This window comes from Aegilops tauschii, chromosome 3, assembly GCF_002575655.3.
Source record: "Aegilops tauschii subsp. strangulata cultivar AL8/78 chromosome 3, Aet v6.0, whole genome shotgun sequence".
In the NCBI taxonomy this organism is placed as follows: Eukaryota; Viridiplantae; Streptophyta; class Magnoliopsida; order Poales; family Poaceae; genus Aegilops; species Aegilops tauschii.
Window position 1 is genome coordinate 535,223,153 of NC_053037.3, and position 17,713 is coordinate 535,240,865.

General features: G+C 46.8%; 2 protein-coding genes across 6 annotated transcripts; one reads left to right on the forward strand and one right to left on the reverse strand.

Moving 5' to 3' along the window:
- The first annotated feature begins 5,208 nt into the window (after positions 1–5,208).
- Positions 5,209–11,003, forward strand: LOC109779335 (snRNA-activating protein complex subunit). 4 transcript variants are annotated; one of them, XM_020337946.4, is made up of 11 exons: positions 5,209–5,841; positions 5,933–5,985; positions 6,105–6,171; positions 6,262–6,350; positions 6,734–7,208; positions 7,758–7,846; positions 9,454–9,553; positions 9,649–9,744; positions 9,836–9,961; positions 10,050–10,310; positions 10,520–11,003. In XM_020337946.4, the coding sequence occupies exons 1-11, from the start codon at positions 5,686–5,688 to the stop codon at positions 10,799–10,801; spliced, it is 1,794 nt and encodes a 597-aa protein (XP_020193535.1). In that variant the 5' UTR covers positions 5,209–5,685; the 3' UTR covers positions 10,802–11,003. The 4 variants fall into 4 exon arrangements, with proteins under 4 accessions (XP_020193535.1, XP_020193536.1, XP_020193537.1 ...); XM_020337947.4 differs by having other exon boundaries at positions 5,210–5,841; positions 6,743–7,208; XM_020337948.4 differs by having other exon boundaries at positions 5,210–5,841; positions 6,262–6,338.
- Positions 11,004–12,121: 1,118 nt separating this feature from the next.
- LOC109779328 (acyl-[acyl-carrier-protein] desaturase 4, chloroplastic) lies at positions 12,122–13,896 on the reverse strand. 2 transcript variants are annotated; one of them, XM_020337936.2, is made up of 3 exons: positions 13,618–13,896; positions 12,994–13,540; positions 12,122–12,888 (listed from the first exon to the last, which is right to left on the reverse strand). In XM_020337936.2, the coding sequence occupies exons 1-3, from the start codon at positions 13,749–13,751 to the stop codon at positions 12,313–12,315; spliced, it is 1,257 nt and encodes a 418-aa protein (XP_020193525.1). In that variant the 5' UTR covers positions 13,752–13,896; the 3' UTR covers positions 12,122–12,312. The 2 variants fall into 2 exon arrangements, with proteins under 2 accessions (XP_020193525.1, XP_020193527.1); XM_020337938.3 differs by having other exon boundaries at positions 13,627–13,859.
- Positions 13,897–17,713: the final 3,817 nt, after the last annotated feature.

The following is a 17,713-nucleotide window of genomic DNA, read 5'->3' on the forward strand; positions in this document are numbered from 1 at the left end:
GGACTACGACCAGCCTCTGCGGCTGTGGTCGTGGGACGACTCCTCCTTCCCCCAGAGCGCGCCGCCGCCCAATCGAGCCGCCTACGTGCTGGCCGCACAGAACGGGTGGTGTGACGACTGACGAGTTCGCCCAATTTTGGAGCATGGCATCGTAGGGCTCTTGTCACCGCTGCCGCTATCTACTACCTCCGACCGGAAATACTTGTCATTGAAATGGATGTATCTAAATGCATTTTAGTTGTAGATACATCCATTTTGATGATAAGTAATTCCGGACGGAGGGAGTACTAGCTTAGCTGGGTTCTGTAGTGCCTACCGACAATGGCTTCACCGGCCGGTCTCGCCGCGCAGTCCCGAGAAGTAGTAGTACTAGTAACTGTAGATCGAAGAAACATAGATCAATGAAATGTGGTTGGATAAAAAGCCGATTTTGGCTTGGAACATCAAAACCTTCCTCTGGCGAACTTGAGCAGCATCGCACCGTTTTGAATGTGTAAGTTGATCACTCCAAGACCATCATGTTTTCGGGGACGACAAACCATGTCGCAAGCGGCCAGGGAATTGCATTTCTCACCATTTTCAGTTTTCTTATTCCACAGGCAGTGACGTCTGATCTTGTCCAGTTGAGCTAGGATCATTGGATGTAGTTGTATGGTGCCCATGGTGAATGTTGCCACGGAAGTGATGAGAGAGTTTAGTGATGAGAGTTTGCCACAAACACTTTTTTAAAAGGGGGCAATCAACTCTTGAATTTTGTTATTTCCATCGAATCGTACACAATATTTGTAGGTATTTTACAAAGACAAAATCCAATTAAACAAAGTAGTTCATAGTGAAATGACCGACCAAATCAACATTCAAATAGGTGTCGTGGGTCGAATTGAGGGCAACATACGGTGTGGTGCATGATGATGGGCGCGCTAACATATGATGCCTTTGGTACATAATCACAATGCCCATAGCCTAAACAAACTCAGCTATAGAAATGCCGTAAAACAAAAGGTGATTGGAACCTATGGACCCGGAGTGTATTTTTGCATATAATAACAATAAAAATTGTACCAATAATTTAGATGTTTGGTTTTATTTTCTAGGAAGAAAAAACTCAGCCCCCTAACCGAAGGCCCTCTCTTGTGAGCGACTTTGGCACAAACCCTGCATGAAAGCTATGGTCCAAAACAGAGGCGTGCAACAGCAAGTGCGGAGCCGGAACCTCTCGGCTAAACAGAAGCGTGCAACAACATACCCTGAGGCTCCATGAAGACCACACAGAGGGTGTCCGAAGGTTCTGGACTAGCCCGGAGGCTCTTGGCACACTCGTCTTAGGTCAGATTTGAAGGGCAGGGCAGGATTTTGTCTTTTTTATGAAAAATTCCAGTCGCCTCATATATAGATGAGCGGTGATGGCCGATTTAAAAACATGTAATCAACTGAATCAATCTAGTACTTTTCCATCTCCTATTTTCCCCTCCCTCATTCTATGCTTCTTGTTCTTCATTATTCTTAGTCTTTGATGACATTAACCCCTAGGCTCTAGGGGCAGCCAACTCGAACTAGTTGGGGCGGCCCATAATCGTTGTACTCTCTGATGGGGGCGTTCCTGAGCGTGTGGGGTTTTGGGTCTTCAAGAATCCTTGCTAGTGTGTATTGCATATTGCGCTCTCGACGAGGCACTTGTAGCGACATGTCGTGCACATCGCGCTTGACGCGTGCGAGGGCGGTGGGTACATGGGCGACATGTTCATGTGCGGATGCACTCTTCCGTGACTCCACTCCTGTGACAATTGTTACTACAAAGGAATCTTGATGAAGAGTTTGCAATATTCACTGTTAATATGGAAAATACTCAATTTACTTATATAGATGTACATAATTCGTATGTTGGTGCTGCTATATCTTTTGATGAGCACGCTGTATCGACTAGCCCTAGAATTTTCAACTATGCATACGATTAATGCATCAACAGCCACACAAATATCCGTATGCGGATGAACAACATGATAAATCTGCTTGATCATCATACTATGGTTAGGAATTTTAATAACACGCACATGTGCCGGTATCAACACAAAACATTGCACAGAATCAGCATCGAGCAAACATGGGTATTGTTTAGCATCCATCCAGGAAAGAACAATCGAGGCCCAGATGGTTCTACAAGCTTGAACAAAAGCTATTCATTTCGGAGCCCGTAGGCATGGTCGCATGGAACCTGTTTGTGGAAATGCCGCCCCAGCAGACAACTCGAGAAAACTAAACTTCGTTGATCGGGGGCTCTTTCGGGTGCTTTTGGAAGATCGTTTCCGGCCCAACACCGAGCCCATTCGAAGGCACGCGGTCCGTATAAGAGAAGCCAACTGCCGCCGTTGGGTCGCCGGCTCACACAGAGGCGAAAAGTTGAGAGGAGAGAGATGGAGAGAGGGAGAGCAATGCCGCGCGGGCGTGGTGGCAGGGGGAGGGGGAGGGGCAGGGCTCGGACCCCCGTCGCCGACGGCGGCAACCGCGGGGAGGCGAGCAAGGCGAAGGAGCTCGCAGAGGCGGGCCAGGAGGACGCGAGCGGCGAGGCGCACGACTGGGTAGAGGTGCCGGTGGTGTGGAGGCAGCCGCGGGGCGCCGCCGCCGCCGACGACGCTGCGCGGATGAAGCAGCTGGTGGAGGATCCCAAGGAGAAGACCGCCGCGGCCGACGACGCGGCTGCGCGGATGAAGCAGGCGGTGGAGAATCCCGTGCCCGCCGCCCCGTTCGACCCCGGGATGGTCGAGTACATCAACGTTGGCGGGTGCGTGATGGAGCGCGACGCCTACGACTTCATCCGGTACGACCTCGGGATGCCCCCGCCCAGCCTCGAGCCAGGCCACGACGAACCGCTGCGGCTGTGGTCGTGGGACGACTACTCCTCCTTCCCCCAGAGCGCGCCGCCGCCACCGCCGCCCAAGTGAGCCGCCTACGTCTACGTGCAGGTGCCGGTGGTGTGACGAGTTCGCCCAGTTTTGGAGCATTCGCATGGTAGGGCTCTTGTCGCTGCCGCTATCTAGCTGGGTTCCGCCGTACCGGCAATGGCTTCACCGGCGGGACTCGCCCTGTACAACGACGGCATGGGAAACCAATGTAGACCACCGTCATTGCTATAGTCTGTAGAAGTAACTGTAGAAAGCTGTAGATGGAAGAAACGCCGTAGATCGACGAAATGTAGTGTATAAAAGAGCACCAAGGATCGTTTACCCCTTGAAACATGGAAAACTTTCTGGTTATCACGCTTGGGAGGAGATATTCAGTCTGCAAAACATTTGAGCATGAGGTTGCAAAAGTGAGCAGCAGCAAAATGCAAGGGAATGACTATAGCTCTTAGATATGTTTCTTGGTCGACGTTGTTACCGAAATCAACCATATACCAGTATTTTGGTCATGTTCAAAATGTTGGCTCTTATTTGGATGGTTGCTAATGTTTTTCTTGTCCATAATTTTTAGTCAACTCAATTTTTGTGTGTGTGTTAATTTTGTAACAAAAGGGGGCAACGAGAACATGGATTATACTGTATGTTACTTTATCGCAAAAACAGAAATAACTATATGGTTTCATGGATGTGTAAGTGCAATTTTTAAGATATTTTTGCATGTGTACGTGGCTTAGCCAATTACATGTTTATTATTTTTCACTGGCCGAAGCAACCAAAGCCGTGATGGGAACTCGATACTTCAATTTTCACCAATTAGGAATAGTAGTTTCTTTTTGTCTTAGTTAACAAAATCATCTATACAAATTTGTTTTGGCCTTGTTAGCTAACTCTACTTTAGTTTTCTTGTCAACATTGTTAATGGGCAACCAAGACGGTGTTTTTTGGATTTTCATGAATTTGTTTGTAACATTTAAAGTAATTTACAAAATATGATATTCAATTAAATAAAAAAGTTGTTCATAAATCCTAATAAGTAAAAAATGCAACAAGGCAGCATTATGTGTTGCGTGTGCTACCGTTACGCTTACTCATTACTCGGGCGTCTTTGGCACATCGATGAGTCGGCGGAGGTCAGACGTAGACTTCTGCCGTCTTCTTGGAACGACGAGATTAAGGTTTTTCGATACGTGCGGGATGGCGAGATCTGGTGTTAGGCATTTCGATCAAATCAAGGGTTTAGCGTCGACGACTGTGACTCCAGAGCATATGGTTAGGTCGGCTCCGGAGTGGCAACAACGGCTCGATGTAATATTTTGTTTCGGTGCTTTGCATTTTCAGTGCACATAACAGATCCGTCAGGAGCAAGTTAGAAGCAGAATCATCATGGTATTGTGGTGCAGCGGGCACCTCCGCAATGAATTAGAACACGGCAAATCTATTCCTCCCCTGGAGGTTTCGTGCTCCTTCTTGGTCAGCTACTACAAATCTTACAACCAGATTTCCCTGTCAATGGAAAAAATCATCAAGGGTAAAGCCCCGTTAATGTTGAACCCTCCAGGGACTCTGGAGTAGCCGTAGCCTAATACAATACCAAAACGGTGACCAAGACCTCCCGCGGGCGTAGTAGCATTATCAGTGGATGGTTCTTTTAATGGCTTAGATGGTTCCGCGGGTTCCGGTATGATACTGAGAGATGATAAAGATGGGGTGATCTTTGTTGCGTATAGTAAAATTTTCAATTGTAACGAAGCCCTTGAGGCCGAACTACAAGCTATGGCGGAGGGACTCAAGTTGGCGGCCGAGCACTCTTCAACTAATATTATTCTGCAGTCGGATTGCTCCTTAGCACTCAAGGCGATGTAGGATGATTCATTGGATAGATCCATGCATGGCCATCTGGTTAGAACTGTTAAAGGGTACATGAATGATAAAAGTCATAGAGAGCAAAACAGGGTTGTAGATTCGTTAGCGAATTATGGTAGATGTGGGGATAGCACAGCATGTTGGCTGAGTTGTTCTCCACCGTTTGTCAGCGTGCTTATCGCTGAGGATTGTAAATATGTAACTTATTGGACTTTGGAGTAATAAACCCTATGATTCTTGGAAAAAAAAGAACAGATCCGCCCGTGTCTTTTCCAGGAAAAAGAAAAGAAAAGACCACCAATCCAAATCATCAAGAGAAAGAAATCTTATCAAAAATAAAAATTCAAACAGATATAGCAAAGGAAGAAAAGAGGGAGGGACAGGCCCAGCGCACGGGCACGCCACGGTCTCCTCCGCGCAGGAGCACATCCAGCGCCAGGACCGCCGTCGCCCCTACGACCCTACCGCCCCCCGCCGTCCGAAATTCGCGCCCCCCTCGTGGCCGTCCGGTCCGGTCTGCGTTCGGCAGCGTTTTCGGAAAGGTTCCGCGTAGAGGAAAATAAAATCCCCACCGCTCGCCGTTCTCGCCCCGTCCACCCCGCACTCCTAAGCCCTAGGCCGCCGCCGCCGCCACCGCCACCTCTATCGCGCCGACGGGCCACCCTCCACCTTCCTCTACGTCTCTCCCTAGGTCGCGCCCTATTCCCTCCCTGGACGCAGCCCAATAAAAGCTCTGCTCGACCCTTGGCGGCGGCCAGTGAGGCGACGGCGCCGCCCCTCGTTCCACGCGACTCCCCGCACCCTCGCCAGGCTCGGTCCTAGTTAGAAACCAGGATACAATCGACGTGGGCGTATCCAACTCGACGTGCTTCCGTGCTCATTGGCGGCGAAACCCCGGGAGGGGGAGAGCGAATCGCCCGCGGCGATGGCGGCGGCTGCCGAGGAGGCGGAGTGCTCCGCCGCCGCCGAAGAGCGGCCGCGCGAGCCCTTCGCCCGCGGCGGCCCGGTGTTCATCCCCTACATGGTGGGCCCTGTCTGCACCGTCCCCGAGTTCATCTCCTCCACCCTCCGCGAGGTTCAGGTGCCAATCCACCCCCTTGTCCCCAAACCCCAGCTCTTCGATTCGCCCTAGAGTTTTGGTCTAATGGCATCTTGTTTCCGTTTGCGTGCAGTCCCTGCGTGACGAATTGGGCGACCCGGGGGACGAATTCGTTGACGAGCTCTGGTAATCCCTTGATTTCATCATGCCTTGTCGACAGAAATCCTCTGCAGTCTGCTTAGTGTGTACTTTCATATTAAGGATTTGACATTGCGTGCTGTACTTTGTTTGTGTGTGTTTTGCAGCGTCGATGACCTGAGGGTGCTCTCTGAGGAGGAGCTTGTGGAGCGCGCTCTCCGGGAGGCCATGGAGGTGACCTCTCTACTGCTAATCCACTTGCTCTATTCCCTTTGGTGTCATTGGTATCTTGGTGATGCGAGTTTTTTACCCATGCGTTTGTAGGAGGGCTGGGACTGTGGCGCTCTATCACAATCAGCAGATCAAAGTTCTGGCGCTCCATCACAGCCATTGGATCAAAGGTTAGATGGGGGGTAAGCAGTCTGCTTTGGTTGATGCTTGGTTGCTGTATTTTTTTGGTGTGGTTGATTTCTTATCTTGTATGATGGCTTAGGCAAGTTGGATTAAATGCAACATGAGCAGAGGATGCTTGGAAAATGTTGGCATGGTTGTTACTAGTTAGCCGCCATGCCAATCAAAAAAATTAGCAAGGTAGGCTTTCCCAAGGTGTCTGCTGTAGTATGTTTTACATGTCATGACATGCAAGTCAGAACTCGTAGCAAGAGCACCTGAGAATTAGTGTTGTAGTGACACTTTTGTGAACTTACGCTACCCCTAGCTGCATTTTTGACATTTGATAATTCGCTTTGTTATGCCTTATATGGCTGATATGATCTGATGTGTTCTTTTGGTCTAGCACATGCAGAATGTCAGCGAGTTCCACCCCTGGAAATGAGACTGTCACCTCAAGTGCATCAGCTGAAACACAAAGTTCAGTATCAGCTCCCGGTGATATGGCAATTGGACTGCATGAACCAGAAGGCAGCAATGGGAAAACAAGAGGTGGAAAGAGGAAAACCAGAGAGAGGAATGGAAACAATGGTGCCCTCACCTCAGATTCAACAGCTGAAAGAGAGACATCTGGATCACCTGTTGAGTTGGCGATTGTACCACATGAACCAGAAGGGAGCAAGGGGAAACCCAGAGGCAGAAAGGGTAAAAATGGAACCTCTTCAACTCCATCAATTGAAAGTGAAACACCTGTATTGCCTAGTGAGGATATGTCAGTTGTTCCTCATGATCCAGAAGGCACAGATGGGCAAACAGAACGTAAAAAGGGCAAAAAGAGAGGCAGGCATTTTGATCGGGAAGTTCGAGCGCATATTTTACAGGTATGAAACTCCATTTGTTGCCTACGTGCTTTGTTAAATACATTTTTATAAATCTGTCTTGTGTAGTCAGTGGTAGTTGCTTTATGACTTTGTTGCATCAGTTCAGTTGCAGCATGTTCCTCCTAGATTGCTTTAGGTTTCTGGCTAAGAACCAATGATATACAGGGTTTGGCCATTTTGACAATATGATCAGCTGGTTAATAGAAACTTCTACTGGCGCTGCCAGTTGGTAAGTTTGAAGATAATAAAACAAATCTGCGATAGTTGAAAAAGAACCTAGTTTAATTATGACTGCTATAATATCCAAACATTTCATATTTACCTATTCTACTAGAATAGATTGAATCCTGCAAAATATATCATAGAACCAGGCTTTAATGAGGATTAGGCCCAGGTTTCAGTGATATACATGTACATTGTAAAACATTTCCTGAATATTAGTTAGTGGTAGCCTGTGTGTTCTCTTGTCATTTAAGTGCATTTATAAATGCATCTGTTTTAGCACCTACAAATACTGATCGTTGTTTTGCATCATATTATCATAATCAGGGAAGCTATCTTACTAAAGCAGAGAAGATGGCAGAGATCATGCTAAAACAAGAAGATGACAAACGGGCAGCAAGGCTGCACTCATTCAGGTAATCATTGAATTTTCTTTGCCAATCATTGAATTTTGTTGAATCTTGGTGGGGTGCTATTACCCAAGCCATCACATAGAGATTCGGCCTGCACAACGCTAGATGTAATAACAGTTCGATACTAACTTAACTTTCTGGCATCCTCAATCTCTTACTTATAGAAAGACTTTAGTTTCTAAGATATGTTTTTGTTCAAACATAGCTGCAGAATTTTACGAGGTAGTATTCAGAACCAGATGTGCCCAGTTCATTTTTGTTCTGACTCTCAGATTGAACTCAGAATTCTCGAAGCCTTGGGAACTGCTGAAGAACCTCAATTAAACATAATTAACAGCCTATTATACTCCATATGATTCACATATGTCCTCACCGTGATGTGCGCGCAGACAAAAAACCATTTAATTGAGTTGAAAATAGACTATGCCAACCCTAATCAAAGCACTGAAAGAAACTAATCGCTCTACATCAAGCTACCATGCTACCCACGCTTCCTCCACGGCTCCACCAACATCAATCCAGGCATGCGTGCTTGTCGTTTAGCAGTGCCCCAACCAGCTTGCTCCCTGAGAAAGCCTTCCTGAGATTAAAAGGAAAAGGTTTGAAGGTTGATCTCTGGGAGACAGCTTTGATAACTAGCTTTCGGATCGAACCGATATGCTACTGGTCCCCGTTCCAGTTTCAAATAAGATGGTTTCTCCTTCTCAGAAAACTTGAGTTTTGACATTATTTAAGAGTAGTGTCCCCACAGCGAGTGCTTCTTGAGCATTTTGGTCAAACTTGCGCTAGTTTATATGTAGGTAAATTGTGGTGTGTTCAGGCAAATTTGGAGGCAATATTTTGTATAACACACCAAATAGATATTTTCCCTCTAAACAAACATAAAAGCAGCATTGTCAGCTGGAGTTGCATAAGGTTGGTTTCACTTCAGCCATTTTAGAATGCATAGATTCAGCCGTTCGTATGCAAGTGTGCGGGAGTTGTACTAATAATAGAGCATATAGATGGAGTAGATGAAATGTGACTTCATAGCAGGAACTAGCATAGAGCCTCGTATGTGGAGACGTGGAATGCCAGGAGTACATGAATTGTGAGTTTTGCCTGGAACAAGGTTTCTTTCAGTAGCGTGAAGCTTGGGAAAACAGAAATCAGCATATATTATTTGGGTCACCAGGGAGAAAACTCGCTAATGCATCATACATGCAATCCATGGATAGATATATTGAAACAGGTGTCCTGAGGCTGAGGACACATAATGAAATAGAGGGGGTAATTTTTGTCTGAACTAACGAAAATCATTGTCTGTACTCAAATATTAGCTGGAACCAGCCAGACTGGATTCTTGTTTTCACTAAAATGCTGCTGGCTGAAACTGATAAGGACATTGAAGCTTGCCCTTAGTCTTTGTGTCAAGCTGGACCTAGCGCCTTTGGATTTAGATCCTGATGGCCATGTCGTCATTTACTATTATTACTTAATTACTGAATAACTGCTCAAGAGAAACTAAATAATTTTGTCCTTAATTATCTTATGTTATCCAATTAAGACCATAATATAGATGCTTTCGTTTGATCTGCTCTGTTCCTTACAATATTATTATTTGAGTACAGTGGTGATTCTGTGATGTCCAAAGGCTCTAAGGCATCAGCGGAGAAAATTGACTTGGCAAAATCTCTTAAATACAACGGTGCCCACAGTGCCCCTTGGAAGGTATGGTTTTATCATTTGCGACATGCAAACATTTCTTTACAGAAGTTCTTTTTGTTTTCAGAAATTTTCTCTTCTCAACGTTTTTTTTGTTCCAGAACAAAGCTTCGAAATCTGACGAACACATACCTATAGTTTATCCAGAAGCAATTCTTTGTGTTGAAATTTATGAGCGCAGGCATGGCTCTGTGAAAGTAATTTCTTGGAACTTTAGTTACATGTTCTTATCTTTATGGTGAAATATGCGTAGATTAAGTTTTGTTGTGATCTCTTTCCCCTGTGCAGAATCAGGAATTTCTTGTTTTGGGGAGCCAGCTCCTCACAGATCTGAAGGACAATATTTACTGTTCGACTAATAAGTTGATGGAGTTGAACAAGCTACATAATCATTCTGGCTTTTTTCTTATTGAGGTACGCTTTCTTTAGTTCTTTTGCAAATCTATGATGACACACTATTACAGAAGGGTTGAGGCTTTGCTAATCTCCACTCTTTTATCAGGACACGTTCTACAATGACACGAGACATTATTCTGCGGTTGATTACAGTAAACCTATAGTTGACTGGCTTGACAATTCCAGTGATGAGGTGGCAGAGAAGTGGGACGCCATTAGTTCTGGCGTGTTAAAGAAACGACAAAAGGACTTATTGAAGGGCTTGAATATTTCGAATGTGCCCGAGTTTAAATCTGCGGACATGCAAAGTACCTACTTTTCAGACCTGCACTTCCGGCTTGGTGCTGGGTACCTCTACTGCCACCAGGTTCCACTCTTATTCTCTTCATTATATCTAACCAGTCTCATTGTTGTTGAGAAAAAGATTTGGTGTCTAGAATCTAAGATAAGATAACTTAGAACTGCCATACTGTGTGACGCTTAATATTCAATTTGTGCAGAAAAAAATGCACAGTTTATATTAAAGAAAAAGAACCGGTATCATTTCCCTCATGTCTCTGGCCTGCACAATTTCAGGGGAACTGCAAGCACACGTTCGTGATTAGAGACATGAGGCTGATCCACCCGGAGGACACCCAGAACCAAGCGGAGTACCCTCTCATGACGTTCCACATGCAGAGGCGTTTCCAGAAGTGTTCAGTGTGCCAGATCTACCTCGCCACGAAGATGACGGTGGACGATAAATGGGCTCCCAATAATCCCTGCTATTTCTGCAAGCAGTGCTACTACCTCCTCCACTACAAGGAGGACGACTCGCTGTTATACCATCATACCGTGTATGATTACTTCCAAGAGTAGAAGGTTTCTTTTCTTTTCCATACCGAAAGCCATGAAGGCCTGGCTTTTACCGCTGGTTCTCTCTTTGTGTACAGTATATTCAATTTTGAAGGTTTTATAGGGAATTTATTTTTGAAGGGTTTGATGTGTATTTTTTGGCTGCATACGTTTTTGAATTTTGAAGGTCACTGGGTGTGTAAATATATGAACCGCCTTTTCCAAATTATACTCTCTATACTGCCCATTGATTGCTAAGGCTGCGGGAGCTTGTGGCACCTCTCCACATCTGTCTCCTTGGACACCGTTGTGGCGCCGCTGCTAAGTCTTATTTGAATTTTTGCGACAACATACATCGATGTTGTGTGTCAATGTATTAGTTTTTTTGAATTTTTTCAAATATTTTTGAATTTGCAACGGGTCCGGTGCACCGGTGGCACCATTTGCTCTGATGCATCACATGCGTTCTGTTGTTACTAAGCATGGGGCTATAGCCGTAGCTACCCCAAGCCTGTCTCTCCCATTGGGCCCAACCGTGGTAGAAATTTCGGTGTGTCTAGCGCATATCTAGATGTGCCTTAGTTATTGCACATCTAAGTGGGTGAATCAAGCACAAAAATAATAAAAAAAGGAAAAAATATCCACACAAATTTTGATGTAAGATCAATGAAATGGGGTTTAGATGTGCAATACTTATGGCACATCTAGATGTGCTTTAGCAAAACTGTAGAAATTTCTAGAGATTAGCATGGCCCTACAGCTAGCATGGTGTGAAGTATGTATCTGCAAGTTTTTCTTTTCTTTCAAGATTTACGGATAATAACACACTATATCCCACCTTGTCGTATAAACTCCTGTTGGCCTACCAACAAGCCGCTGGGGAGTTCTTGTGCTTGTAGTCGTAGCTAGGTGGTTTACGGATCTGGATGTAATTTTTATTATTTCTAGTATTTGTTGTATTACTATGATTGAAGATGAATAGATTGAAAGTTTTTCCCCGAAAAAAAAGAACATGCTACAGCATTTAAGTGATACTAGCTGAGTTATTTCTTTGAATTTATAATTAGTTCCCTTTAGTCTAGTGTCGAATCGACTAGGGAGAAACTATCTCATGTCAATTAGATATGTGTTTCTTGCTTATCATGGCTTCAAAATAACTTCAGACTCATCCACGAAAAACAACAACTTCAGGCTTACCCAGGAAAAATTATAACTTCAGTCTTGGTTAGAAAGCAAAGACTGGAGCAACAATAAACCGGAAATAGTTTGAAAAAAGAAACCCGGTAATAGAGTAGTCTGTTTTCATCCAGGCAGGTAAGCCACCTTTTTTTTGAGGGGCAGATATTTTTTAGAATCACAACGTGCTTTATTGCATGAGATAAGATCAACGTTTACAGGAATACATAAATGTTCCAGAGGGGAATCTAACCTTCTTTTTTTTAGGGGCGGAGGGGAATCTAACCAATTTTTTTTTTGAGGATGGGAATCGAACCAAACATACGCAAGTCTACGTATAAGGCATAGAAACCCATGCTTCAGCCCACCATGACGTGCCTATCGAAGATCCAACTGAAGCGGGCCGGCCTGAGCTCGCTACGGGCCGCCCTCTGGTGTGCCAGCTCCTCCATCCTCCGTATCTTGGGCGGGAGCCCGCACACGTATTCCTGCGCGCGGCGGCCCTCTCCAGAGAGTCCGGCGAGCTCTGCCACCCGCCACCTGCGCACGAAGTGCTCCACCAGATCGCCGTAGTCCCTCGCCGTGTACACGCCGGCACGCTGCGCCACGGCGGAGAATCGCTCGAACAGGCTGCCATCGGCGTCGCGGCCGTCGGACATGAGCAGCCCCGGCATGGTGACCTTGCCGCGCATGACGTGCGCCAGCGCGCGCACCATGCCGTCGGGGTCCACCTCGAAGAGCTTGGCGCACACCCTGGTGTAGCCCGCCTCGTGCCTCTTCTCGTCGGCGGCAATCACGCCGCAGATCTTGGCGAGCGCCTGGTCGCCGTGCTGCCCGGCGAGCCTCGCCGTGTGCACGTGGGAGACGAAGGTCGCGCGCTCCTGGAACGCGCCGTAGATCACGCTGTGGTACGGGCTCTTGGGCACCAGCATTTCCTTCACAGCAAAACAACATATATAATGTTTAATTAACCAGTGCACAAGTTGGTAGTGCACTGAGTACGTATGGTGCAACTGTGTTTATGTGCGTATATTACGTACCATGCCGTTGCGGAGGAGGTGGTGGACGGTGGTCTCGACCTGGCGCATGTCGACGCGGCCGGAGAGGTAGAGGTAGCGGTTGAGGAGGTCGCCGTGGCGGTTCTCCTCGGCCGTCCAGCCGCGGATCCACTGCGCCCAGGGGAGGCTGCTGGCGCCGGTGTCATCCGCGGTGCCCTCCGTGCGGTTCCCCATGCTCTGGTACGACGGCAGCGCCTCTTCCGTCACCATATTACCCACCAGGCAGACCAGGATCTCGTCAGGCACGCCGGCGGCTCCCATGCGCAGCGCAGCCACGCCCTCCGTGAAGGCGGACAGGGCCTCCTCCTCCGACGCGCCGGGTGCCGCGACGGAGCACGGCAGGAAGTCGTGCGGCTGCCACGAGGACTCCACCGGGTTGAGCAGCGGGAGCATGTTCTCCGCCACCCAGCCGTTCAGCGACTGCACGATCTCCACCTGCTCCCGCGGCACCGGCGCGCACCCCATGTCGACGCTTCTCGGCGGGGCCTCCACCGCCGCGGCCGCGGCCGCGGTCCATCTCGTCGCCAAACTGGCCGCGGCAGAGCTAATTAGTTAGTGGAGCTGCATGCATATAGCTCGGAAGTTGCACACTTGCATTGCATATACCTGCTGCACCTAGGATTTGCAGGGAAGAGGATCCATCCGAGGCGCGTGACTCTCCCCGAGCCCGCGTCGCTCTTGTTGGAGAAGAAGCAGGAGAACCTCGCCGACGTGCCTACTGCTAGCCCCAGCTTCGCCATCGATCACCAATACTCGCGTTGTTGCTAAATATAGGAATGAATCTTAGCTTGCACACAGGGTGCGGTGCACATCTATATAGGCGAGTCGGAAGGATAGAATGCACCGGCAAAAGTATGATGGGAAACAGGAAGGGGAGCATATGGAACAGCCATCCCCAATGAATGCGCCGCAGAGCTACGACATCAATGGCGCACATGCACGTATGACAGAGTGACAGTACTAGATTCGGCGCAAGTTCGTGTTGATCCCGGAGAAACGTTTCCAACCCACACCCCTGCCATGTCTGTGAGTCCATGCTCACGTTTGACTCTTGATTGACATGCAGAAGAAGTGGACACCACACTCTGAGAGCATTAAACGTTTCCAACCCACCCCTGCCATGTCTGTGACTCCATGCTCACGTTTAACTCCTTGACTGACATGCCAAAGAAAGGGATAGACTAGAGGTCAGTCGACCGAAAACTGATTTTGAGTCCGGCCATTCGTTTACAGCCGTCGGATGCAGAACCAACGGTTAGATGGCTTTCTTCAACCTCCTTTCTCCCCTTTCTTCTTCCCTAGAACACCACCAGTGGCAGATCTAGAATCTCAGCACTCGGGGTGCCACAATTCAAGTTTTGCGAAAATTTACACTATATATAGTACAATTTGGTCTAAACATCCTTGTAACCTCTACAAACAGTTTTAAAATAATGAGGTAAAAGCACCTCGGGTACCATAACTTGCATGGAATGTGATAATTTAGTATCAAACTTGTAAAATGCAACTCCACCATACCCCAACTTGCACTGTATGTGACGATTTGGTCCCGGGCCTATCACAGCGCGACAATTGGCAGCCACGTGGCCAGACCGTCCTCGCCTGCACTTTTACAAAAAAACACCCTGCCCACTTGTCTAATTAACCCGCGCTACAAATCTGTGTGAAGTTTCACACCGGATCTGAAACGGAGGAAATATTGACTCCTCGCAAAAACAAGTACAGGTGCAGAGCAAGCTGGCTCGCGGTTGGAGTGCAGGTGCGCACCAGGTAAGCTGGCTCGCGGTTGGAGTGCGTAGCGTAGTGTCCAGGCCAGCTGTTCTGTTTGTTTGTCCCCGGGCCAGCCGCAGCTGTGTCATGGCATGGTAGTAGCCACATCGATTCATCGCCCTACTGCCTCTGATTGTATGCAGCCTACTGCCAGCTCGGCCTCCACTACCGTGCCGCAACTCGCGCAGCATGTGTGTATAGCGCAGACGATCTTGCTATTTTTTTCTGCTGCACGAGCCATACACAACGTCACATCGGATGGATTCCATCAAGGTTTTTCTAGAAACCATACATGTATATTTTTAAAGATCATATGTTGCCAATCCTAAATGAAAAATGTACTCGTACGTACAATTTTCTGGTATACTTGCCTTACACGTGAATATTCCGCATGACCTTGAGAGCACGCCAAAACGTCAGGCGCATGAAATATCGATTCACCTCCGTCAATTTGAAGACAGACCAATGTATGTGTATGAATACATGTATAAATATGAGTATTGTGATGTGCAGTATAATAAGATCAAGTAGTGCCCCTACAACTTCAGATAGTTGAGACCAGTGGCGGAGCTAGACGGGGATGTTTGGGGGCCAAAAAGATAAAACACCAATTTTCAGGGCCAAAAATACCCTATGTTTTGAATCTCAGCCATCCCCCAAAAAAAATCTTCACAAACTAGTCAAAGCTGGGGGTGGGGGGGGGGGGGGGGGGTGGGGGGAGGGGGGGCTGTGGCACCTCCAGCATTGTACATAGCTCCGCCAGTGGTTGAGACGGATAATTTAAAAAAAATCAGCTATGATTTCTTTTTCATTTTGTGTGTAATCCTGCCGAGAAAATGATATCTATTTTTCACTTTGTTGTTTTGAGAGTTGAGACTCACTCTGTGCATATGAAAACCGAACCGAAAAATCATAACGAAAATAAACCGAACCGAACCGAACTAATTTTACGGTTTTTATGGTTTCTGATTTCGGTATGGTATGAACTTTTCATATAGATTTGAACTTTGGTTTTTATGGTATATACCCAAAAACAAAACGGTTAACCGAATAAACCGAAGTAAAAAATACATTTATATTTCTTGAGATGAACAACCATACAAGTTGTCATTTTTCTTATACATGAGTCAAATTCCCTACTAAGAACATAATTTTTTCTTGTAACATAGTCATTTTTCTCTTTTAAAATGCTAAGCACGTCCATAACCATCAATAGATGAATCAATGCATGCACATATACTTACATATATAGTTATATACTATTTTTTGTAAAATAGTATGTGTTTTGAGTCATAAATTTGCAAATAATTATTACGTCATTTTCAATTTTGCGTCAACTTTGGTTATTATGGTATATACCGAAACCATACCAAGTAATTTGGTATATACCGAAACCGAACCGTATTTTAATTTCATACCATATTTACTGAAGTATTAATACCGTACAAACCAAAAAACCGTATAAACCGAACCATGTAAACCGAATAAACCAAACGCACAGAGTGAGTTGAGACCCTGTAAGAACCTCTATGATTGCGTTAATGAAATCAAGGAGAAAATCCCTTCCATTAGAAAACCCGTGAATATTCACATACACCTAGTAATTAGTATGTGCGGATGAAGATGTATGTGTGATAAGTGGTACGTAAATCGGCAATTTAATCATTTTCTTGTACGTCTCAGAAAAGGGGGCATCTATGCGTGGACGTGCAGCATTGGCGGACCTAGAGGGTGTGCCGTGGCACACCCAGCATTTTGCAGGGTTTTTTCACTATATGTCATGTTTTTCTGATTTTGTTGGTTTTACAGTAGTAGAACTAATTCACCTGAAGCTGTACACGTATATGCAAACCTAGCAAACCATAGAAGCAGCTTGATTGATTTTTTCTACTAGCAACACTACGTGTGTGTCCAGCCAAAGACTCCCGTAGATACATGAGCCCGGTAGAAGCTAGCTAGATCAATTCCATCGATCAACTCAAACTCTAGCTGCGACTCGTGTAGATTGCAAACAGAAAAAACGAAAAAAATTAGGACTCTTCAATCTACCATGTTATTTTTCGAGACAACTTTGATCTACCCCGTGATATTTTCAATGTTCTTTTTTGCAAAAAGGATCAAATCAATTATAAAGATTCACCGGAAGTACAAAACACCTCAAGCATAATAAAAATTACATCGAGGGCCATGGATCACCGAACGACCAGCCACCGTCAGAACGAGCCGCCGACGCGCCGCTATCGCCGCTCCCCTACCGGAGCCGGTCTGACCTTGTCGATAACAGCCGGGAAGTCTTCGTGCACGTGCCCCGAAGGACCGGCGCCCCGAAGCCGCAGTCGTCGCTGTTGAATCCTTGAATAGATCTGAAGAACCTGGCACCAAATATCGCCGTTGTGTGCGCACGACGAGAAATCCTAATCTCACCGCCCCGAGGAGCTGGTAAGAATCTATGCCGAAGCTCCATCTAATCCGTCCCAACGGACGAACTTGAGGAGGATCGGAGCTCGGAAGACTGACTCGATGAAGAAGCCTCGTCATCCGTCCAAGCGCCGCCCCTGCAAGAACTAAAACCCTACCTATCTACTAGCCGGATTCGCGACACTAGAAATCCCTTCCCCGCCACCGGCCACCGGAGCGGCAGGCGGAGGGGAGGTGAATCCACGGACTCGCTGGTGAAGATCGAGGGGAGGAAGTCTTTCCCTAATTGCCTTGCGAGAGGGGAAGAAAAGCTAGGTATAACAAGATTAGATATTTTCAATGTTGACCCATACATTTTCTCCTGCATTCGTCCACGGACAAATGGGGATCAGTTCACGGACACGAATGCGGGAGCCAGCCAGCCAAACCTAATCACCCGTCTCGACTGCTCGTCTGCATTTCGGACATCGCCGCTCCCCATGCTTCCCTTCCCTCGGCCACTCGCCTTGTCGCC

Coding starts and splice junctions, on each gene's coding strand:
- LOC109779335 (XM_020337946.4), top strand. CDS start 5,686: ATGGCGGCGGCTGCCGAGGAGGCGGAGTGCTCCGCCGCCGCCGAAGAG. Junction 6,351..6,733: donor GATCAAAGGTTAGATGGGGG/GTAAGCAGTCTG, acceptor CTTTTGGTCTAG/CACATGCAGAATGTCAGCGA. Junction 7,847..9,453: donor GCAAGGCTGCACTCATTCAG/GTAATCATTGAA, acceptor ATTTGAGTACAG/TGGTGATTCTGTGATGTCCA.
- LOC109779328 (XM_020337936.2), bottom strand. CDS start 13,751: ATGGCGAAGCTGGGGCTAGCAGTAGGCACGTCGGCGAGGTTCTCCTGC. Junction 13,541..13,617: donor GCAAATCCTAGGTGCAGCAG/GTATATGCAATG, acceptor TGCCGCGGCCAG/TTTGGCGACGAGATGGACCG. Junction 12,889..12,993: donor ACCTCCTCCGCAACGGCATG/GTACGTAATATA, acceptor TTTGCTGTGAAG/GAAATGCTGGTGCCCAAGAG.